This window comes from Macrotis lagotis, chromosome 1, assembly GCF_037893015.1.
Source record: "Macrotis lagotis isolate mMagLag1 chromosome 1, bilby.v1.9.chrom.fasta, whole genome shotgun sequence".
In the NCBI taxonomy this organism is placed as follows: domain Eukaryota; kingdom Metazoa; phylum Chordata; class Mammalia; order Peramelemorphia; family Peramelidae; genus Macrotis; species Macrotis lagotis.
The window spans coordinates 141,179,907-141,205,356 of record NC_133658.1 but is presented as its reverse complement, the minus strand read 5'-3'; the positions used below and the strand labels follow the sequence as shown (position 1 = coordinate 141,205,356).

Here is a 25,450-nt window from a genome sequence, read left to right as displayed (position 1 = left end):
AGTAATAGTAAATGAATAAATAAATGAATAAAGGTAAAAAGTTGGAGCAAAAATAAAAAAAGCAAGGATAGCAATCCTTATCTCAGACAAAATGGCTGTAAAAATAGATCTCATTAAAAGAGATGAGAAAGAAAACTATATCCTCCTAAAGGGTACTACAGACAATGAAGCAATTTCAATACTAAATATCTATGTACCAAGTGATATAATATCCAAATACTTAGAGGAAAAGTTGATGGAGTTACAGGAAGACATAGACAGCAAAATTCTACTGGTGGAAGACCTCAACCTCCCACTCTCTGATTTAGATAAATCTAACCATAAAATAAACAAGAAGGAAGTTAAGGAGGTAAATAGTTTGTTACAAAACCTAGGTATGATAGACCTTTGGAGAAAATTAAATGGGAATAGAAAGGAATATACTTTTTTTCCCCTGCAGTACATGGCACTTAACACAAAAACTGACAATGTATTATGTCATAGAAACCTAATAATCAAAGGCAGAAAGGCAAAAATAGTGAATACATCCTTCTCAGATCATAATGCAATAAAAATCACATGCAATAATGGGCCAGGGAGAGACAGAGCTACAATTAATTGGAAACTAAATAAAAAATGAGTGGATCAAACAACAAATGGTAGAAAGAATTAATGATTTCATCCTAGATGATTTCATCCGAGATAATGACAATAATGAAACAACATACCAAAACTTATGGGATGCAGTCAAGGCAGTTATCAGGGGATATATTATATCTTTAAATGCCTACATGAATAAATTAGAGAAAGAAGAAATCAATGAACTAAACCTGCAACTAAAAAAATTAGAGAAAGATCAAATTAAAAATTCCCAATTAAATATCAAATTAGAAATTCTAAAAATTAAAGGAGAAATTAATAAAATGAAAGCAAGAAAATTATTGAACTAATAAATAAAACCAAGAGTTAGTTTAATGAAAAAAAACAATAAAATTGATAAACCTATGGTTAATTTGATTTAAAAAAAAAGAAGCAAGAAAAAACCAGATTGCTAGTTATCATAAATGAAAAAGGTGAACTTACTAACATTGAAGAGGATATGAAAGTAATTATTGAGAATTATTTTGCCATCTGTATGGCAATAAATTTGATAATCTAAGTGAAATGGATGATTATTTAAAAGGTTAAATGAAGAGGAATATAGATGCAAAAATCTTAAATAAAATCTTAGCAAAATGATTACAGCAAGTAATTACTATGATAACACACTATGACCAAGTAGAATTTATCCCAGGAATGCAGGGTTGGTTAAAAATGAAGAAAACGGTTAGTATAATTATTTCAATAACAAACCTATCAGAAATCATTTGATTATATCAATAGATGCTGAAAAAGCTTTGACAAAATAAAGCACCCATTCCTACAAAAACACTAGAGAGCATAGGAATAAATGAATTATTCTTTAGAATAATAAGCAGCATCAATCTGAAACCACCAACAAACATTATATGCAATGGGAATAAGCTAGAGGCATTCCCAGTAAGCTCAGAGGTGAAATAAGAATGCCATTATCGCCACTACTATTCAATATTGTGTTAAAAATGTTAGCTTCAGCAATAAGAAAAGAAAAAAAAATTGAAGGAATTAGAATTGGAAAGGAAGGGACAAAACTCTCACTCTTAGCAGATGACAGGATGGTATAACCTAGAGAATCCCAAAAGAATCATCTTAAAAACTACTAGAAACAATTAGCAACTTTAGCAAAGTCACAGGACATAAAATAAATCCTCATAAATCCTCAACATTTCTATATATGACTAGCAAGATACAGCAGAAAGAGCTAGAAACAGAAATCCTATCCAAAGTAACTTCAGACAATATAAAATACTTGGGAGTCTACTTGCCAAGGCAGATTCAGAAGCTATGAAAACAATTACAGAAACACTTCTCACACAAATAAATCAAATTTAAATAACTGGGCAAATAACAACTGCTCATGGATAGGCTGCACTAATATAACAAAAATGAAAATTCTACCTAAATTAAACTACTTATTTAGTGCCCTACCGATCAAAATTCCAAGAAATTACTTTAATGAGTTAGAAAAAAATTTTAAGTAAATTCATAAGGAGAAATAAAAAAATCAAGAATTTCCAGGGATTCAATGAAAAAAATGTACAAAAGAAGGTGGCTTAGCCCTACCAGATCTAAAATTATATCATAAAGCATCAGTCATCAAAACTGTCTGGTATTGGCTAAGAAACAGTGGAGGTCAGTGGAATAAACTAGGTGCAATAGCAGGAAATGATTATACTAATCTGCTGTTTGATAAACCCAAAGAGTCCAGCTTTGGGGATAAAATCTCTCTCTCTTCAATAAAAATTGTTGGAAAAATTGGAAGTTAGTATGGCAGAAACTTGGATTAGATCAACACCTCACACCCTATACCAAGTTAAGATCAAAATGGATACAGAATTTAGACATAAAAGACAATATAATATGCAAACTAGGAGATCAAGGAATAGTTTACCTGTCAGATCTATGGAAAGAGAAGCAGTTTATAACAAAGGAAGAGATGGAGAACAGCATTAAAAACAAACTAGATAGGAGGTGGCTGGGTGATGCAGTGGATAGAGCACCGGCCCTGGAGTCAGGAACTGAGTTCAAATCCAGTCTCAGACACTTAATAATTACCTAGCTGTGTGGCCTTGGGCAAGCCACTTAACCCTTTTGCCTTGTAAAAACCTAAAAACAAAACAAAACAAAACTAGACTTGCTCATTCCATCAGTGCAACATCAGGGACAATTTTGGGCTAGCTGTGATGGAGAATACCACCTGTATCCAGAGAAAGAATTGTGGAGTTTGAACAAAGACCAAAGACTATTACCTTTAGTTTTGGGAAGGGGGAACACATTATTTTATTATGTAATTTTGCTATCTCTTATACTTTATTTTTCTTCCTTAAGGATATGATTTCTCTCTCATCACATTCAACTTAAATCAATGTATATCATGGAAACAATGTAAAGACTAACAAACTACCTTCTGTGGGGGGTGGGGGAAGGGAAGCAAGAATAGGGGAAAAATTGTGAAACTCAAATAAAATCTTTTTTAAAAAAAGAAATTAGTATTTCTGATAAACAACTCATTACTAAAATATATAGAGAACTGAGTCAAATTTATGAAAAAAACAAGTCATTCCCCAATTGACAAATGGTCAAAGTATATGTAAAGGCAATTTACAGATGAGGAAATCAAAGTGATCCATAGGCTCTAAAGGGGCCGCTAGGTGGTGCAGTGGATAGAGCACCGGCCCTGGAGTCAGGAGTACTTGAGTTCAAATCTGGCCTCAAACACTTAATAATTACCTAGTTGTTGGCTTTGGGCAAGCCACTTAACCCCATTGCCTTGCAAAAACTACAAAACAAAAAAAATTGCTCTAAATCATTACTTATTAGAGAAATGCAAATTAAAGTATCTCACACTACCTCACACCTCTCAGACTGGCCAATATGACCAGAAAGGAAAATGATTAATCTTGGAAGGGATATGGAAAATCTGGGACACTAATACATTGCTGGTGGAACTGTGTACTCATCCAACCTTTCTGGAGAGAAATTTGGAATTATGCCAAAACGGCATACCCTTTGATCCAACAATACCACTACTGGGTCTATACCCTGAAGACATCATGAAAAAGGGTAAAAACACCATTTGTACAAAAATATTCATAGCAGTTCTGTTTGTGGTAGCAAAGAATTGGAAATTGAGTGAATATTGTCCATCAACTGGGGAATGGCTTAACCAACTGTGGTATATGTACATTATGGATCACTATTGTCCTATTAGAAACCAAGAGGGATGAGAATTCAGAGAAACCTGGAAGGATTTGCATGAACTGATGCTGAGTGAGATGAGCAGAACCAGAAGAACATTGTATTCCCTAACAACAACATGGGGGTGATGGTCAACCTTAATGGACTTGCTCATTCCATCAGTGCAACAATCAGGGACAATTTTGAGGTATCTGTGATGGAGAATACCATCTGTATCCAGAGACAGAATTGTGGAGTTTGAACAAAAACCAAAGACCTTTAATTAAACCTTTAATTTAAAAAAAACTGTTAGCTTATTATGTAATTTTGCTATCCCTTATATTTAATTTTTTTCTTTAAGGATATGATTTCTCTCTCAACACATTCAATTCTGATCAATGTAGAACATGGAAACAATGTAAATATTTTCAGACTGCCTTCTGTGGGGGGGAATGGGGAAGGGAGATTAAGGGGAAAAAATTGTAAAATTCAAAAGTAAATAAAGTTAAAAAAAAATAGGGGAGCAGCTAAGTGGCATAGTGGATAGAGTATCAGCCCTGGAGTCAGGAGGATCTAAATTGAAATCTGGTCTCAGGCACCTAATACTTACTTAGCTGTATGACCATGGACAAGTAACCTAAGCCCAATGCTTCACAAAAAAAACAAAAATGTTTTTAAAAAGAAATTGATAAAGGGGCAGCCAGGTGGTACAGTGAATACAGCACTGGCCCTGGAGTCAAGAGGACCTGAGTTCAAATATGATCTCAGATACTTAATAATTACCAAGTTGTGTGACCTTGGGCAAGTCACTTAACTTCACTGAATTGCAAAAAAAAAAAAAGATTAGAAAAACATAAAAAATAGACAAAGTCAAGAACTATCACTAAGGGAAGGTTCAATATGGAGAAGGGAATAGTTTTTAGAGCTAGAATTGACTGTGATATAATAATACAAAGTATTAATAATTTTTAAAAAAACTGAAGTAAACCAAAAGAAAAATTTTAAAGGCAACCTACCTGTGTTGAATAGGGCCTAGGAGCCTCTCTTCTTTCTCTAACTAATCTCCAGGGTGTTATGATTTCATAGGAAGACAGATGTGAGGTCTGCTCAAAACCTGTCAAAGGAAAAAGCAATCACATTATAATCAATGAAAAGGGAAAAACTACACGTGGCACCCATGAAGAGTATCAAAAGTTCAAAGTACAAATTTCTGAAAAACTATCAGTCATGAACATATAACAGAAATCTCTTCTTAAATCTGTTCATAATAATTCATGTGGATATCTCTTCAGCCTTTATCATATCCCATCACTTTACTTGTACAAACATCATATCTTCCATAATGGACAGAGATCTTGAAAACAGAGACTGTGTTTTTTTTATCTTTGTATCTCAAGTCCTTTGCAACAGATGGCAATTTATTGAATTAAATACAGAAAAGCAGCAGAATGTTGTAATGGATAGGTAAGAGGAGAAATAAAATAACATATTCTCTTTCTTCTAAAAAGTGCACTAAATGATATTTGAAAATATGTAGTGAAGGTCCCCAAACCCATTTGAGGCATCATGGGATCAATTCTGGGTTTCCCAAGTTCCTGAAGTTGCCGGCTGGCAGAAGACAAGGGCAGGTCTTCCTAGGCATTCACAGTCACCTTCTTTGCATACTATCCAAGGAAACCTGAGTTTCAGTTCAGGATACAGTCCCCCTCACACAAGTTCCTCCATCAGGGTAGATTCCACTTCAAATTGTGCCATTAATGATGACTAACAAACTGGATTTAGTATTGTAAATGAATCCATTGTTCATGGTTTATTTGCTTTCTTTGTCCTTCCCCACCTTTGGTTTCATGAAACAGTCAGTTTTTACTGGCAAAAGCTCTGAGATCATGCTAAAAATTGCCTACTAGTTAAGTAGAACTTTCCGGGTCTAGCTCTCGTTTGAGATCAAGTAACATTACTTTTTATTTTCTCACCTTTGTTAACTCTCAGTTATTATTTATTCTCCTTATTTGAAAGGACTACATGTACAAAAATGGCCTTGGTTTGAAGGACTTCAACTAAATCATCTCTGCTGATATGCTTTGGAGAATAAATTAATAGCTAATGAATATTTATTAAGTGTCTCATAGGTGACAGGTACCCAAGTTAGTTCCTTCCCTCAAAGAGTCACAGACTAATAAGATAGGTATATATATATATATATATATATATATATATATATATATATATATATATATATAGTATATGTATGTATCCTGGAGATGTCAGGGAGTCACAGAGATTCAGTGTATTGGGCTATCTGCCTTGTCTCTAGGTGTTTAGGACACTGCTCTCTCCTGGTTCTCTATCCACCTGATATTCAAGTCTCCTTTGCCCGTCTTCATCCAGATCATATAGATTAAAGGTATTCAACAGATATTCTTTCCCCCTCACTCCCCCACCCCAACACCCCCCCCCCAGTCCACTTAAGTCCTCTTCTGTATTATTTCATTTGGTGATCTCATCACTCCCAATTTAATTGCAACCTTTACACTGAATGATTCTCCTATATTATCTAAATACTTATCTAATATCTCTGTTGACCTCCAGTCTTACTTCTCTGCTACCTACTGGATAGTTCAGATTGGATGTTATACAGACATCATAAAATCGTCATTTTAAAACTGAATAAATAGGTTTCCCCTTACTCCCAAACCATCCTTTCTTCCCAACTTCCCTATGACTGTTGAAACTACTACCATTCTTCTCCCAGACTCACTGAAGACTCTCACTTCTCTCACTGCCCTCCCCTCCATGTCTAATCTACTGCCAAGACCTATCAATTTTGTATTTATAAATTTCTATAATTTTAAAAATATTTATCTAAACAATATATAATAATCATTTGTTTATAAATATAAATCTTTATAAAATTTATATTCAATTCCATAAGCTCTCTCACATTTGACCCCTTCTATCTAGACACTGCCATTATCAAATGCCTTCTGTGTGTCAGACACTATGTTAACTGCTTGGATTTTTTTTTAAAAAACAGACAAAAAAAAAGAATCTCATCCCTCAAGGATCTTTACAATCTAATATGGAAAAAATGAAGAAATGGCTACCCTACTCATTATTCATCATTTTTCTTACCCAGGAGATGGGAAGAACCACAGAGGACTGAGTTTCCAAGCTGTTCTGATTTTACAGGAAGATGAGGTTCTATGGAACATGGTAAAGCCCAGAAATGAAGTCAGTGAAAAATGAGATGGCTGCCTTAGAGGCCCTCCTTAAACAGAGGATCTGGCAACATCACCCCACTAGTACAGGTCTTCATCATCTCTTACCTGGACCTGCTGGTTCATCTGCCTTCCATAAGTCTCTCCATTCTGTAAGTCTACCCCTCCCCTAGCTGCTAAAGTCATCTTCCTAGAGCTCAGATCTGATCATTGACCACTCTCCCATAGCCCACTCAATAAATTCCTGTGGTTTGCTATCACCTCTAAGATGAAATATAAAACCCTCTGTTTGGTTTTCAAATCCTTTCATAATCTACACCCTCTCAAGCATCACCTTTCCAGTCTTCTTATACCTTAAATATCAAAACATACTTATTAAACCAGTGTCATTGGTCTCTGTTCGTTCTCAAACAAAATACTCCAACTCTCAAATAGGCATTTTCACTAGTTGTCCCCCAATCCTGGAATAATCTTCCACCTCATCTCCACCTCCTGGAGCTTTCAAGTTCCAGCTAAAATCCTACCCAAACTTAGTGGATAATCATTAGACATCTAAAATGTATCTTTTGCAATGATATTTTCTTAATATTCATGAAAGTTACTGCTTCATATGTGGACATTTTGGTTGCTGAAAGGGCAGGAAAAAGAACATTTGAAAAAAAAATCAACTTGAGCCTCTCCAATAAAACCTGTAAAGACACTGATTGCTCTAAGGATCAGATAAAGATCTTTCCTGATGAATGCATTGAGAAGATTTGTCTGAAGGCAAAGAATTAATTGAGGTAACTATATTTGCCAATCTTTCAACTCGTTTTCATGGAACCTTTTCATAGTTTTAAAGGTTACAACTAAGAAACAGTAAATTCAACAAATATTGGGAGATTATGGAAATTTTAAAGCACTATTGAGTCACACCTGACAAAGTCAGCCCTGCTGAGTTTTGCATCATAAGCTACATAAGAATTGCCACTTTAGAAGAAGTACTGATAGAAGGCACTAGAAGCCAAAGAAGAAACTATAAGAAGCAATCAGAAAAAGTTGTCATAAAAGAAGAAGAGGGAAAAATCTGCAACTAGAGAAGCTAGGAACAGAAGGCAGAAGAGGCCACAAGAAGAGGTGCTCACAGAAGAAAGAATTTAGAAACTGTAAGGAGTGGAGCTGACAGGAAAGCTTCACAGCTGTTTTCCTGGGAGCCGTGCTGATTGGAAGAGAAGTACTGTTTTGCTTAGAGCTGACTGGCTCACTGTGAGAAAGCTGAATCCTAGAGGGATGGGAAGAGTCAGCCAGATCAACTGCACATAGTACCATCTATGGTTTGAGAGAAAGAAATCGCCCTCTGCAGATCTCTCACTTTGAGAAGGGAAGAAAGAGGGGGAAGACAAGCTTTGGAGCTGCTTTGCTGGGAAAAGAGGTCTGTCTTCTTGGAGAACCATTAAACATGGCTATTTTAAGAGCTAGCTAGAGGAAAGGCTGTATCACCTCACTACTATCCATAATTTAAGAGGGAGAGTCTTGGAGCCCACCATCTTAAGGGAACTATTTGTTACAGAAAGAAAAATGATACAAAAAAAAAAAAAGAAAATGACACCTCCTAAGCTCTCTACTGAAGGTGGGCTGTGCTACAAAAAGGGGTTAATCACTATTCAGCAGCCCAAGAGTACCAGAAAATTGGCTCTGTCCAACAGAAAGCTCTGAGAACCAGAGGGGAATCAGATATCAGAGAAGGAATTTTGCTCAGAGGATGATCCAAGTGAGAGACTACAATCTAAGGCCTGCCATCTAGAGTGTTGTAAGAGTGTCCCACCCAATCCACACCCACACCCCACTACACACATAGCTGGGTTTCCTCTAGGATCCTAAGGGAAAGTTTGAATTACAGCCAAATGGTCATGGCAACACTAAGGTCCAGGTAGGTTAAACCAAATAGCCCTAGTCCAAAGAGAAGGAGCACAAAAATGATATTTCAGGGCTGGGTTTAATGCTAAGCTATACTTACTAGAATTTTTAAAACTTCTCAGTGGTCAAAATTACTTAAGCCTTTCCTATACTACATACTTTTTACTTTGCATTACTCCAAAATAAATCCATATAGTCAGACCTTATTTAATAAATGGAGTACTTCTGTTGAACACCCAATAATTACACCTGTAAGTTCACAATTTGGAAGGAGACCATTCCCAAAGCATTTTTTTTAATAAGCAGACTGACATTAAGAGTTGCAGGGAAAGGGCGGAGCCAAGATGGCGACAAGAAGGGATCAAGTCTTAAGAGCTCTCTGATAAAACTCATAAGCTAAGGACTCTAAACTTTCAAGAGACAGAACCCACAAAGGGACCCAGTGAGGCAGTTCTCCTACTCAAGGTAACCTGGAAAAGAGCAGAAAGGCTCTGCTCCCCAGGGACAGAGGGGCAGCCCGCCAGAGGGGTGGCCTGACAGAGCCAAAGAACCTCAGCCTCCCGGAGGCAGCCCCAGGGCACTGGGAGTCTCAGCTCACAGCAGTGGGGGAGTCTCCTGAGCTGCACCCTAAGGAGCACCCGGCACAAAGTGAGGGAACAGCAGGGGACCTCTGCCAGAGCGAGCACCTGGAGCCCAGCCCTCAGGGCACACAGAGAGCAGCTTGGTCTTTCTGCAGCCCAGATCTGGAAACAGAAGCAGGCGGAGCCCCTAAGCAGGAGCCCCCAGGGCATGAGCCCCTTGAGCTGAGGGAGGGGAGGGAAGAGAGACTGCAGAGCTCTGTCCTCTGCCCCTGGAACAGGACTCTGGGGCTCTGACCACATTCATATCCTGATAGCAGTCTAGGCCCCCCCATAGAACAGCAGGCCCCCCCCCCACTTCAGCCCCGTGGTGGTGGTGGGGGGCTTATGGTCATTCATAGACCAGGAGGGAGGACAGAGCCTCACACACTGAGACCCTTGTGGGAGTGTCCCAAAAACTCAGGAAGCACCCCAAAACCAGGCCCAGGCTGGGAAAATGAGCAAGCAGAGAAACAAAAGGAAGACTATTGAGAAATATTTTGCAAATGAGCCCAAGAAGGATCAAAATACTCAGTCTGAAGATGAGGAAGCACAAGCTCCTGTATCTAAAGACTCCAAGCAAAACAGAAATTGGGCTCAGGCTATGACAGACCTCAAAAAAGATTCTGAAAATCAAATGAGGGAGTTGGAAGAAAAACTGGGAAAAGAAAGGAGAGATGCAGGAAAAACATGAAAATGAAGTCAGCAGCTTAGTCAAGGAAATCCAAAAAAATACTGAAGAAAATAGCATGCTAAAAACCAGCTTAGGTCAAATGGATAGAACAGTTCAAAAAGTTATTGAGGAGAAGAATGCTTTAAAAAGCAAAATTGGCCAGATGGAAAAAGAGATAAGAAAACTCTCTGAGGAGAACAAATCCTTCAGACAAAGAATAGAATTCAGGGAGATTGATGAATTTACCAGAAATCAGGAATCAATACTTCAAAACCAAAAAAATGAAAAATTAGAAGAAAATGTGAAATATCTCATTGAAAAAACAACTGATATGGAAAACAGACTTAGGAAAGATAATTTAAAAATTATTGGAATACCTGAAAGTCATGATCAGGAAAAGAGCCTTGACATCATTTTCAAAGAATTACTACAGGAAAATTGCCCTGATATTCTAGAAGCAGAGGGCAAAATAAAAATGGAGAGAATCCACCAATCCCCCAGAGAAAGAGATCCCAAAAAACCAACCCCTAGGAATATTATAGCCAAGTTCCAGGACTCCCAAGTCAAAGAGAAAATATTACAAGCAGCCAGAAGGACACAGTTCAAATATCGTGGAGCTGCGGTCAGGATCACACAGGACTTAGCAGCAGCTACATTGGAAGCTCGTAGGGCTTGGAATATAATATACCGGTTAGGCAAAAGAGCTTAGAATGCAGCCAAGAATGAACTACCCAGCAAGGCTGAATGTCCTCTTCCAGGGAAAAAGATGGACTTTCAATGAACCAGGGGAATTTCAAATGTTCCTTTTGGAATGGCCAGAGCTGAACAGAAGGTTTGATCTTCAGATACAGAATTCAGGTGAAGCATGGAGATTGGAGGAGAGGGGGGAAATATGAGGGACTTAATGATGATGAACTGCATGTATTCCTGCATAGAAAAATGACACTGATAATACTCATATGAACCTTCTCAGTTAATAAAGCAGGTAGAGGGAGCTTTTATAGTTGAAGCACAGGAGAAAGCTGAATTCGAAGATAAAATATGGTGTAAAAATGGAGTCAATAGAAAAAAGGGGAAATGGAATGGGAAAAAGGAAAAGGAGAGGGGGAATAATCCAAGATATTTCACATAATAAGATTTTTTTTAATTACAATGAGCTATTGCAATGATATGGAAGGGGGGATGCAAGGGGGAATGAGGGAACCTTTGCTTTCATCAGAGATGGCTAGGAGAGGAAACAGCAAATATACTCAATGGGGTATAGGCATCTGGAGTAAGAAGGGGGGGAGCAGGAGGAAGGGGGGGGATGTGAATAAAGGAGGAGAGGATGGACCATGGGGGGAGAGTGGTCAGATATAACACATTTTCTTTTTTATTTCTTGCAAGGGGCTAGGATTGGAATGCCTGTGCAGAACCATAGGGCCAGGTGGATTCTGGGCCTAAGGGGTGGTATGGGGGCTCAGGGCTTCTTGGCCCCAGGACCAGGGATCTGTGCTGTGCCACTCAGCGACCCTACAGCAGAGTCAGAATGAAAGGAGAGAAAAAATATAGTACATGGTAGTGGAGAAATAAGAAAGGAGGGAGTTGTGATCAGTAATGGCAACGTTGGAAAAATATGGAAGTAACTTTTGTGATGGACTTATCATAAAGAATGTGATCCACCCATGACAGAGTTGTTGGTGTTGGAACAAAGACTCAAGCACATTTTTTGTTATTATTATTTGGGGGAGGGTGCAGGGCAAGTGGGGCTGGGTGGCCTGCCTGGGGCCACATAGCAGGGTGATCTTTGGGTGTCTGGGGCCAGATTTGGACCCAGGTGCTCCTGGCTCAGGGGCCAATGCTCTGTCTGCCATCCAGCCACCCCTACTATTATTACTATTTTATTGTATTTTGGGTCTTTTTTTTCCTTCTTTTTGGTTTTTGTAGGGCAGTGGGGTTCTGATGGCTTGCATGTCACACAGCTGGGTGATTGTTGGGTTTACGAGGCTGGATGTGGCCTCGGGTGCTCGTGGCTCCAGGGCTGGTGCTTCATCCATTGCACCACCTGGCCATACCTACAATTATTACTATTATTTTTTTTAATTTTACTTTTTTTCTCTCCCCTTTACTTTTTTCACCCAAGCAAGTCTATCTATATTCATGGGGGGAGGGGTATTTTGTTTACTTGTAAACAAGAATATTTTATTAATGTAAAAAAAATTTGTACAAAATGAGAATAAAAAAAATTTTTTTAAAAAGAGTTGCATAGTTGGGGTGGCTGGGTGGCTAGGTGGCGTAGTGGATAAAGCACCGGTCTTGGAGTCAGGAGTACCTGGGTTCAAATCCGGTCTCAGACACTTAATAATTACCTAGCTGTGTGGCCTTGCGCAAGCCACTTTAACCCCATTTGCCTTGCAAAAACCTAAAAAAAAAAGAGTTGCATAATTAAGTCAGTTAAATTTTTTTAGTATGACTATTATCAGCAGTTGGTATTTCTGCTGTAAATTCCAAGTACTGAACTTTAAGTTCACTTGGTATAGGTTGTATAAATATATTGTGACAAATGATAAACACAAGAGAGAATGAGTTTCTGGGTAATTAATCATTAATTTATTAACTAGGCTAACCTATAATTAACAAACTGATGGTCAGTGGTTTCAGTAACCAAAGATACCAAGGGAGACCCCAAAATACCTTAAATCACTTCTGAAAGGGAACTCCCTGACAAATGAAAATCAGCCTTAGGGTAGGTGGACATTAATGAGGAGGTAGGTTAAATTTTAACCTTCAGCTCCTCCTCCTGAGAACTTTGCTTAATCAAGAGACTCAACTATCTCAAGTATCTAGAGAGGGAAAACATTTCCATCCTGACCTCTCCAGCTAGTTTTCTCCTTCAAGAGCTAGGTTGTCCTTAACTCTATAGGACAGGGAGCAAGGACAGAGGATTCTCCCCTCAGAGAAAGACTGGTCTAGACTGGGTTCTGTTTCTATTTGAAACAGAAGTTAAGTATCCCAGTATGGTGGGACCCCAACCTAATTAACCAAATAAACCTTAAAGACTAGGAGCAATCACTCAGCCAATCCTTCAGAGACTGGCCATTTCAGGAGTTGGATTTTAACAGAAATAAAAGGAAAAGGATGGATCACAAATTAATATTTATTAATACAATAGCATAATATTAATTTCTCTCAATATCCATAATTCTCTCTAAAAATGTTTACTTTTACAGCATTACACCAAATTATAAATCTCTGAGAAAACAATAAGTTATTGAGGTACCCAATGACATTGGCAGAAAAGGATTTTACTGCTCTGAGGGTTCCCTATACCACTGAAATCACAGACCCAGTCTTATTACTCTGGGCAAATCACAGTTTAACCTCTCTGCCTCATTATTTCAATTGTAGAATGGGGATTAATATCAGCACTAACCTTCTTGTCATGAAGAACAAATAAGTTAATATTTATAAAAGACATAGTACAGAGGCTGGCACAAGGTCCTTTCCTGGTATTTTATAATACATGAATGAATCCTCCTAATGAGTAAGCAGGTAAACATTGCTATAACTATCTTAACAGAATTTCTGGCTGAAACACAAAACCTTTATTGCAGAGATAAGTGCTTATAACTCTGTTGTGGACTTGACTCAGAAGACAGTGTAGTATGATTAATAAGCCAAAGTTACATGCAAATTACTTGGAACATGCAGTAATTTTTGATGTGATTTCCTTGTGGGACAGCAACAATCAAGTTCGAAAGCTTCTAAACTTCAATAATCTGGGGGGGTGGCGGCAGGGAGAGGAGAGATTTAACCCCAGAACAGAGAGCAGTAAAAGAACTCAAGATGCACCACAAAGACACAGAGGGTTTAAAGATTCAGTTCTACTAAGTGAGAAAATCACTGCCATACTACCAGATCACCAGGGAAGCCCAGAGGAACCTGGGTACCCAGTAAAGAACCTGGAATAAAGAGCTCTGAGCAGATCAAGAGAAAAGACAAAAGGGCTGCATGTAGGGGGTCTCCTAAGGGCTTGTTTCAGTCCTACTTCCCACCTGGCCCCATCCAAGTCTGAGTCTTCAGAGATGCAGGAGATGATGATGCAGGAGAGAGATGGGATAATGTGACCAGCACTGCACCCCCTGCTCCAGTTAGACTGTACAAGAGCTTTTAGCAAATCTCTGACTGGGTTCCCTGAGCCTGGCTTAGAAGAGAGAAGACTGGAGCATTAGATGTAGGAATTTTCAGAAACAGAACCTGTGCCAGTTTTCAAAAGCCAGCCCTAGCCTTGCAGAAAAAGACCTAGGGTCATTCTCAGCAGGGTCTGAGTGGGGGACCCAACATAGAAGCTATCTCTGAATTCAGGGAAAGTCCCAATAAGGCAGGGTTCCCAGAGCCCTGGGATGAAAGGGAATGCCAGGCAAAGTCCAGTATCAGAGCAGTCCCATATTTCCTTGAAGGAGAAGTCTAGTCTGGTACACTGTACTCAGAATCAGGCCAGCCCTGTGCACAACATTAAGCTATGGAGCTAGACCCCAAATTCAGGTTCAATAATGAGTCCAAACACCTTAAGGAAACTAAGCAGGAAATGGTTCAGTAAGACAATAAAACCAAAAATTTGAAGAAAGAAAAAAACAACATAAGAAAATCTAAGAAATATAATATCAAAAAATCATGGCTAAGAAGGAACCAACAAGAAATTTTCTTACTAAAAATTATGATCAGAAAACAGTCTGAATACTGTATTTCAGGAAATTATAGATGAAAACTGCTAAAAAACTCTTTAAACAAAGTGAAAATAGAAAGAGTGAAATGAATAGAATAGGACAGGGGGAAAAACAGAATCTACAAGAAATACCAAAAGGAAAATTTCTAGCAGCATCATGGCCAAAATTCAGGAGGGAGGAAGGCAAGAAAACAAATAAGTATACCTTCTATATGCTGAGGTGCTTTACAAATATTATTTCACTTGATGCCCACAACAAACCTGGAAAGTGGGTGCTATTATTATCTCCATTTTAAAGTTGAGAAACTGAGGTAAATAGAGATTAAGTGACTTACCCAAGTTCACTCAGGTAAGTAAGTATCTGAATTGAATATGCTTTCCTAACTCCAAGCCCAACACTTTATCCATTGTGTCATCTAACTGCCTCTAGGAAGAATGGGTGGGGTAGAATAATTGAGGTAGATGACAAGAAGGGTATACAAAACATAGAGGAAAATGTATGCAGAATGGGCATCAGAGGAACCTCAATCACCTGACACAATTGAAAGAGGGAAATAAGAGAAATAACAAGGGAAATAAGTGGAGATAACAAGAAGGAGATAGAGAAAGAATACTGAAAAAAGGAATAGTCGCATTCAGAACAAACTTCCTGATCTTGAAGGCAGTTTTTAAAAACAAAAGAAAAGTACTAGAGTCTAAAAGGATGCTAAAGATTGCCTGTTCATTCCTTGTCTGTCCATCTTTCTAGAACAGCACCAGGCTAGCAGGAAGGTGACATCATGATTAATAAGTGAATTGGATTTACGTGACAGAGAGGCAAAGTCACCACCTCACTATAGTCAGGACAACTGGAGATGGCCTCAGATCACCTATTAGACAATTGGGAAATGACTTTAAACAATGTGGCATATAAATGGGAAGGAATATTATTGTACAAGAAAGTATCAGATAATTTCAGAGAATCCTGGGTAGCATGAACTGATGTTGAGCAAAGTGAGCAGAACCAGAAGAACATTTTATACAAAGACAAAGCAAAGAAAAACAACCCTGAAGGACTTAAGAATTCTGATCAAAGCAGTGACTAACTCTGTCTCCAGAGGACTTACAGTAAAGCATATTATTCGTATCCTGAAAGAGATGATGGATATAAAGTACAGATGTCTATTTTTGGATATAGCCTCTACTATAGATCTTCGTACTTTGATTATGCTTATTTGTTACAAGGTTATTATTTTCCTCCTTGTTTTCCTTCATCTCAGTTTTCATTTGGGGGACAGAAGGTTAGCAATAGTGATATTAAAAAAGAGGAAGGAACATTTTAACAATTTTTAACATGCACAAAAGAGAAAGGGAAAATGTTCAGAAAGAAAGGATAAGCAGGATAGTTTTCAAAGTAACGTAAAAAATTTATTTTTGGGGGGCGGCTAGGTGGCCCAGTGGATAGAGCACTGGCCTTGGAGTCAGGAGTACCTGAGTTCAAATCCGGCCTCAGACACTTAATAATTACCTAGTCGTGTGGCCTTGGGCAAGCCACTTAATAACCCCATTGCCTTGCAAAATCTAAAAAAAAAAAAAAAGAAAGAAAAAAAAGAAAATTTTATTTTTTTAAATATCTAGCAATATAAACCAGAGTTTATTTGGTAAAAAGCAGGTTAGATCTGTGCTTTAGGAATATCACACTGAATAGAATAGAAATGAGAGAGACTTGGAAAAGGGAGAACAATTAAAAAGCTATTTCAACAATTCCCAAACAGTACAGTCATCCGGATCTGGAACAAACCTCAGGGGTCAGAACCCAACTTCCTCATTTTAAAGGCAAGAAAACTAAGGTTCATAGAGATTAAATGCATTCTAGGGTCACACAGATCACAGCATAAGAGAAAGAATCTGAGCCTAGATATCTACCTCCAGATGCAGTGCTCTTTCTATTGTACCACATTTACTCAGAGATGATGGGAGACTAAATTAGGATATGGCTGAGTAAGAAAAGAGAAGGGATGTTGGAGAGAGGAAATGACTGGATTTGATCATTGAATTTATGGGCTCCAGGTCAAAATGACCAATAAGATGAAATTCTAGGCATTTTTCTCCAATTCTTGGGATCTCTTAAACCTTTCCAAAATAGGAAATATGTACAAGAGATAAAGCAAAGGCACATGAGAAGGAGCAGTCAAAACAAGAAGGAAAGAACTTAGAGAGAGGAGCATCACAAAAATACAGAGGAAGGAGTTAAAAAAAAAAGAGGAGGTCATAGTATCAAATGCTGCATAGAAAGATGAAGATTGGGGTGGCTAGGTGGCATAGTGGATAAAGCACCAGCTCTGGAGTCAGGAGTACCTGGGTTTAAATCTGGTCTCAGACACTTAGTAATCACCTAGCTGTGGGGCCTTGGGCAAGCCACTTAGCCCCATTTGCCTTGCAAAAACCTTAAAAAAAAAAAGAAAAAAAGATGAAGATTGAGAAAAGGTTATAAGATTTGATAATTAAAAGATAATTAGTAACAACTTCTTTTTTTGCTTTCTAGCTTCTTATCACTCACAGAATTTAGCTCTTACTAGAAGACACTTAATCACTGGCCATAATCTCCCAGCACACAGGGCCAAGATATATCTTACTATATTTCTGTTGCAACTTACAGACTCTCCCCTCTAACACCATCACTCACAGAAATTTTTCCTACTATGAGATTCACTTCATTCATTTACTTTTACTACTTTCTCTCTTAATACTTGAAACACAGTAGGAACTATGTAAATGTTGGCTATTATTATTATTAATATACCATACTAGTCCAATCTTCCACTGTACCCTTTATTTCACTCTACCTCAATTTAGGAGAGGGAGGCAGGAAGGAGAAAATAATAAATGCATATTAACTGAAAAAAATGAAGTGAACGAAAATCACTGGCAGCTATGTGGAGGATGGTTTGCAATGGGGAGACATGAGACAGAAAGACCAATAAGAAGGCCAATACAATAGTGTAGGCAAAAAATGATAAAGGTATGATCCATAGGATAGTGTATGAAAGGAGAGAACAGGAAATGCTTATAAGATGTTGTTATGAAAAGAATAAAATTTGGCAACTAATTGAATATGTGAGATGAGTAAAAGAGAGTGCCAAGGTTGTAAGTCTATATGAATGGAGAGATGGTGGGGCAGATTTGGGGAAAAAATAATAAACTTGGTTTCTACATGCTGAGTTTCAAATACCCATGGGGCATCCACATCAAAATGCCCACCTACAAGTCAGTAACAAAGGACTATGACAAGGGGTGAGGGGGAGAGTGGAAAAAATGGATCTGCACAGAGATGGTCAGTGAAGCCATGAAAAATTGATAAAAACAACAAGAGAGTAAATAGAAAAGAGAGAAGATAGTCTAGGATAGATCCAAGAGAAACAACCAATTACCAAATATGATGCAGATAAAGTTCTAGCAAAAGAGTTTAAAAGATCACAATGGAATGTACTAGGTAATGGGCAAACTGAGTTGGAGCAGGACTAGAAAAGAGTAGTGGAGAAAAGAAAGTAGAATGGGGTGGGTGATTAGAAACAGATATCCCTCTTCTCAGTTCTAGATGAAGAAAACAAGGTCTTGAGTCTGACATTACAAAAACCTCTGGGTCTAAAAAGGATGAATGAGTCCTGAGCAGATATAAAGTTCAGTATATTTCCTTAAGGTTTCTCTGATTCCTCCAATTCCTAAACATTTCATTTCTAGCACTTAAACAACATGTAACACATACAACTTTGTTCTACAGCTAGGTAGTACAGTGGATAGAGTGCTGGGCTTGGAGTCAGGAAGACTAATCTTCCTGAGTTCAAATTGGGCTTCTAACACTAGCTGTGGGACCCTGGATAAGTCACTTAACCTTATTTGCCTCAGTTCCTCATCTGGAGGAATGAGCTGAAAAAAAGAAATGGTAAAGCACTCTAGTAGCTTTGCCAAGAAATCCTCACATTACAAAGAGATGAACACAGCTGAAACAAGTGAATATCAACAAAATGGTTATTTGAGTAAGCATCTAATCCTTCCAAGATTATAAACTACTTAAAATAATGCATTTTAGCTCATAGTCTGGTACAGTCCCATGCTAGCACCTAGTAAATGTTCCATTAATGTTTATTGAACAAAAGTATAAACTCAAAAGATAAAACATATCCTGAAGCTAAAGGATCTGTAAATCTTAGTAGATAAAAATTTCAAACTTTAAATATAACTTTAAATGTAACATAAACTTTAAAAACTTTAATATTTAAACAAATGTAAAAGCTATAAATAAATGAAAGCCTTTAAAACAAATTAAACAAAATTAGTGTATTGATAGAAAATACAAATTAACCCTAAACATTATTAAATGCTAAAATTTCTTTATTTCACATTTATTCATGAAACCTCTTGTACTTAACATTTCCTAACATTTTATGTATCTCAAACAGATTAGCTTCTTACTCCTCACATCCTACCCTAAATCAATGATAAAACAAAAAGTTTTAAGGTCAGACTGGTATTGAGTTTATACTGTGTCAAAATTTCTCTTTGATCCTTCTACTGGCAATATTTTCATATTACCTGCAGCACTCTCCTCCCCGCCCTATGGAATATTATTATCCCAGTTTTATAGATCAGGAAACTCAGACTCAGAGAGGCAAAGAGAGCTGTCACACATCCTGTCAAGTCATGAAATATATCAAAGCCATGAGTTGAATAATAAAATATCTTTGAGATAACAGGGTAGGCAAATTTACCACCCTGGGGGATAACCAGTGGATTTCTCAAAAGAGACCTATGAAAAAGTTCTTATAATTTCAGGGAGAGAGGGGTAGAAAACAGTATGAAATAGTAAAAAGCCTGTTCATGAGACCCAGAGGCAAAGAAAGTCACTGTTTTGTACTTCATACCATGAATTTCAAAGGAAAGGAGTAAGGACATTAGAAGCTGAGATTCAGCATGATCTGGACAAACTCCTTTGGCAGGGAGCAATAGTGTGGTTCAGCTCAACTAATCAAGAATAAACATCTTAAGAATAGGAATGTAAGAACATTACTGAAATTCTGACATTACAAGGATCCTTTAAAGGAGTGGCAAGTATTATTATATTTGGTATTAACAATTTCTGTCATCATTACAAACAGTTTTCTGTCAATTCCATGGCTAATACCCAAGTCTTGCTACTGTACAACCAGTACTCTTATTATATTGTAACAACTCTCTTCTCTACTCATGCTTAAAATAGTTAAAATTAATTCTTACATTAACTTGCTCTGAGGTTCTTTTACAACATCTCTAGTGGACTGGTGATCCTTCTTCTGTGTAAGATGGAGGTCTTATCTGACTATATAAATATGAATAAGTGTGACTAAAGCTCAATCCTTAGAGTCAAGTTCAGACTGATATGAAACAAAAGTTACTATTGAGGTAATGATATGAATACAAGAAATCTTTGTAATTTACTGCCTTAGTTCAAATGGATTTCTAATCACTAGGCAGTAACATCCTCAGTCACAAGATAACAGAGGGAAAAGGCTATTTCCTTCCTGAGGATATACTACCGGAAAAGTTAAAAGCTTTCAAATGACTCTTGAGGTTTTTTTCTCTTAATTCTTGAACATACAGTCTAAAATATTCTTGGATTTGATAAACAACTAATAGTACAATTAAAAAATGGTTACTCATTTCAAGGAGTTTCCTAGTTCCCTTATAATGAAAGGGGGGAAAATTAGACTAAGTGTCAGAAGGCTTGGATTCAATCACAATAATTTTTATTAAGTGTCCACTATTAACCAAGCATTCTATAAGTACTGGGAATACAAAAAGAAGAGGAAAACTGCCCTTGTCCTCACAGTCTAATGTAAATAACTAGTCATATATAAGATATGGAAGGAGAAGATAGAATGTGATTTCAGAGGGGAAAGCACTAGCAACTGGGGATGAAGCAACCTGGACAGACCTCCTGCAGAAGGAGGGATTTAAGTTGCCTTGAAGGATGCCAGAGGAAACTAAGAGTTTGCATTAAGAGTGAGCATCCCAAACTGGCCAGAGACTTGATCATCTGTGAAATTTCTTCTCGGATCTCAGAATCTTTGTATTGTTGCTTTCCTCCCCTTTCCCCATCCCCGATCTTGGGACAACCTCCCTGCAAACCTCTAACCTCTTGGAATTCCTAGGAAATTTGGAGGCTCAGCAATTATCTACTTCCTACAATTAGATTATATCCATGTTATTTAAAAACTAGTATATTACAAGCTCCCTCTCTTCATTAGATTATCAATTCTCTGAAGGCAAGAGCTGATTTGCTTTTGTCTTTATACACCAGTAACCCTAGTGCAGCAGCAGGAGCAAAGTATGCACCAACTGAATACCTGCTGATTTGATTAATGCAAAAGGGGGAAATTTAGTTGGGCTAACTAGAAAACTCTAGACCTAGACTCCATCAATCAACTTCACCAGTACCAGTTGGGAAAGGTGTGCCTGGAGAGTAGTGTCTTTGAAAAAGATATAGAAATTTTAGATGACCACAAGCTCAACATATCAACAAGACTGAAGAACCTCAAAAGAACCGTGTACAGTGTTTTGAGAAAAGTTTTGAGAAAAGCATTGTATCCAGAAAGAGGAATGTGATAGTACTCTGCCCTAGTCAGACTGGTCTAGAGCACTGTATTCAATCCCTTTAGAAAGGAATAAAGTCTGAGAAATCAAAATTTATATTTCTTTGGGCCGAGTACTTGCAGGTAAGGGTATGATTCCCTATGTAATCTGCAGCGAGGTGACAGGGAGGGAGGAAGGGAGGGAGGGAGAGAGGGAAAGAAGGAGGGGGAGAGGGAGAGGGAGGGTGGAAAGGAGAATAAAAAGGAGGGAAGAAGGTGCATTGCCCAAACTGACCAGCTGAATACCAACTACTACCATTCACAGATCAGTGTATGTCCCTCTCTCTGGAAGAGGAGCATGATATCAGGAAAGTGATGTCAAGATTGGCAAATGAAGTGGATTTAAGACAGGGCTATGCAATCTCTCTCTCTCCTCCAGAGCCATCTGGGTCCAATGGCAAGACAAAGATCAGCTTGAATGGAGGTGGTCCTGATGCAGTGCAAGACTTTTTTTTATAAGCTAGATGGCTCCTGAGGGGAATGAGGCTGGTGACTTTGCACTGTCCTGCCTCACTTAAATCCAATTCATTTGCAAGTTGAGATATCACCTTCCAAAGGTAAGCTTGAGAGTGTCCAAAGGAGAAGCACCATGGTGGTGGAAAGTATTGAGATCATATTATATGAAGAATGATTGAAGAAACCATACAATTTTTAGTTTGTAAAAAAGAAGACGGGGGGGCTGTCAGATATGTGTTTTCATATATAAATATGCTTTGCCTGAGTATAAGTGATATCATTTGCCTTCTCAAAGGGTCAAGGAGGGTTGAGGAAGGGAGAGAATTTGGAACTCAAAATTTTTAAAATGATGCTAAAAACGAATGAATGAATACTTTTTAAAATACTGTCATACAAACAACATAAGCTCAATTTTTCTATCCCAGAGGGTAGAACAATAAGGCAGTCTGAGGAACAACTAATTTCAAAAGAATTTATGCTTGCTTGCAATGAAATTACTCAATAAGAAAGGCTTTTCACAATCAAACACTTAAAAATAAACATGCCCTTGTCAGCCAAAATTTGTGGACATTGCCATTCTGAAATGAAGTCATGCCAAAAGCAAATTACAAACACATCAAAATAAATGCACTCTGTAGAGTATCATTTAAAAACAAATGATAATCAACAAATACTATTTATCCAAAAAACTCACTTGTCTTTTTTTAAACTACTCTTTTCCAGTTTCCTCATTCTAATAACCTACATTTAATTTGCAAACATTTCTTCAAACTTACTCCCAAGATCCTATTAGGAAAAAAAATGAGTTTAGTGACACAATAGAGTTGGACTTGCAATCAGGAAGACCTGGGTGTGAATTCAGACTTTGAGATTAATTACTTATTAGCTAAGTGACCCTTGGGAAGTCGTTTCAAAAGGAAATTGAAAGCATCAGTGTCCTCATTTGTAAAATATTGCTAACTACATTTATCTCACAAAGTGGTTGTAATTATAGGATAAATCAATGCTATTATTATTATAAGTCTGGTGAAAATATTACCCAAAAAATTTAGTCTATGTTACAGCAAGGTCATAAATAATTCATTACTTTACAATGACTTGAGCAAAATTGTAAATAAAACTGAATTATAACAAACTCCCAAGTCACATACAAATTGGTCATAATGGAATTTTGAAATTATAGAAGTACATTGTAAAAGATTAGTTAACTACAACTGATAGAAAAGACCTGCCACAAAAAAGTGAAAATTATGAAATAAAGAAAAGTTTCTGCTACTTGAAACTCAACATGTTCAAAAGCTAACTTTCACTTAAAATCCACCTCTCTTCCAAATTTCCTTATTTCAGTAGGAGCATTCACATCCTTCTAGTCACCCAGGTTTCTCAATCTTAGTATTATTCTCCAGTGGCTCTCTATTACTTCTAAGATCAAATACAAACTCTACTTACCTTGCCCTAATCAATGCTGGGGCAACCTAGCTTAGAGAGAGAGAGAGAGCACAAACTAAACTTGGGAGTTCGGAAGATGTATTTATATTCAAATCCCACCTCAGACTTTAAACTGGTTGTACAACCCTGAGAGAAGGTCATTTAATTTCTAAGCCTCAATTACCTCAAGGAATAAACATTTAAATAATGGTTACTGAAGGATACTGTATCGAGCACTTTACAAATACTATTTATTTTATTTACAACATCACCAGTATTAAAACCACCAATTTTCAGGTTAAGTGATTTGTCCAACAGCTAGTAAATGTTTGAGACCACATTTGAGCTCAGATTTTCATGGACACCAAGAAATGAATTGGTGACTTTTTGTTTTATTGAAAGAGAACTCAAATAATCAGGATTCCAAAATTTCTAGCCTGTACTAAATTCATTTAAGAAAAAAAAAGAGTAATCCGGTTGGACAAAAAAGCATGTTATGAGTTTCCATAACGTCAGCAGTTCTCCATTGATAGCTCCTATCACCACCTATTTTATTAAAACTCTCAAGTTTTAATTCCATCATGTTTACGGTTAAAAATCCAAAAAACAAAACGCAGCCACAATTCCTCCACGCACATAACGAATTTGATGCAATCAAGTAAAGAGTTAGTATTTTTTCCAGGAAGAAACCAAGACGACTGGCAATGACTAACTCTCAAACTAAGACAAAAGTCAATCTACGGAAGGAAAAAGATTGCTAAACTAAAGAAACTGGGCGCTTGGAATCCAAAGAAAGACTAAGGACAAGTAAATGACACCTGGTCTTTTCCGTGCCAGTCTCTAATAGCCTAAATCTGTGTGGAGGAGGTGCCACCCTCAAAGTCCCCAGTCCATCAAGTCAACTCTCAGAGCCAAGGCCAGCCTAGGAGCGGGGTGGTCCCCTCATTTCCACACAGTTTCACGCAACTCACAGACTTCGGGGTTTGACCTTGCGAGTTCGGATGATGCCAAGTGAGAACCAGAAGGGGGGGGGGCGCCCGGGGAGGGGGGACAGGTAGAATAGGGAAAGCGGGAGAGGAAAAAGACGGACCCTGAGTAAAGGAGGGGTGGGCAGTGCAGGTAAAGGAGGGGGCGCCGTGCGCAGGAGCAAATGCCTGGAGTAAGGTGGGCAGGGGAAGGGGAGCTGGGGGGAAGCCCGGGCACAGAGGGCAGGAAGCCTGGGCTAAAGGATGGGGGAGGGGGCTGGCAAGCGGAGGGAGGAGCCCGGGGCACAAAGGGCCGGAGTCGGGGCTAGGGCGGCGGGCAGCGCCCGGGGTGCGGCGGGGCACAGAGGGGCGACAGTCGGGGTAAAGCGGGCAAGGGGGTGAAAGCTCCCGGGAAAGGGGGGGAAGCCGGGCTGCAGAGGGATGGGGCGGGGAGCCCGAGGCCAAGCTCCCGGGGAAGGGCAGAAGGTCCCGGGGTCCTGGATTAAAGCTGGGCGCGGTCTAGGGTGCGGGGGGAGCCGGGGGCAAAGCGGGGTTCGGGCCAGCGAGGGGGGCGGGGCCGGGGCGGCTCCAGCGCCCCCAAGGCCTGCCCCGGGGCCGCGGGGACCTCGCACCTGCCCGCGTCGCTGCCAGCGCCGGCCCCAGACAGGCGAGCAGCAGCAGCCCCAGCCGCGGCGGCCGCCGGCGCCCCGAGGCGCGGGAGAACGGATCCATGCGGGTGCTGGGCGCGGGCGGCGCGGGCGGCGCTCACTGCTCCGGCGCCTCGGCTTCCTCCATAATGCCAGAGCCGGCGACGGGCGCCAGGGGCCGGGCGCGCACGCGCACGCCGAGCCATGTCCCACATCCAAGGGGATCCGAGAGGGGCGGGGGGAGCGCCCCGCCCACTCGGCTAGGCCACGCCCCCGCGGCCGGACCTTGCCCCTCCCCTCCTTCCTCCTCGCCGCCTTCTTACCGAAGATTCCTCGAGGGCCAATCGGGGAGCGTCCCGCGCGAGGCTCCGCCCCGGAAAGCCCGGCGGGAGGGCGGGAGGAC

At 39.0% G+C, this 25,450-nt stretch overlaps 1 protein-coding gene across 2 annotated transcripts in view; it reads right to left on the bottom strand.

Annotated features, from left to right (window-relative positions):
* ADAM9 (ADAM metallopeptidase domain 9) overlaps nt 1-25,152 on the bottom strand; it is a 116,725-nt gene extending 91,573 nt beyond the window's left edge. The window contains exons 1-2 of one of the 2 annotated variants that reach the window (XM_074208954.1): nt 25,033-25,152; nt 4,812-4,909 (exon numbers count right to left, since the gene is read on the bottom strand). In XM_074208954.1, the coding sequence (XP_074065055.1) occupies nt 4,812-4,909; nt 25,033-25,132 (198 nt within the window). In that variant the 5' untranslated portion in view covers nt 25,133-25,152. The remainder of the gene's footprint in view (nt 1-4,811; nt 4,910-25,032) is intronic. The other variant, XM_074208950.1, reaches the window with a different exon arrangement.
* Between the last annotated feature and the right edge of the window lie 298 nt (nt 25,153-25,450).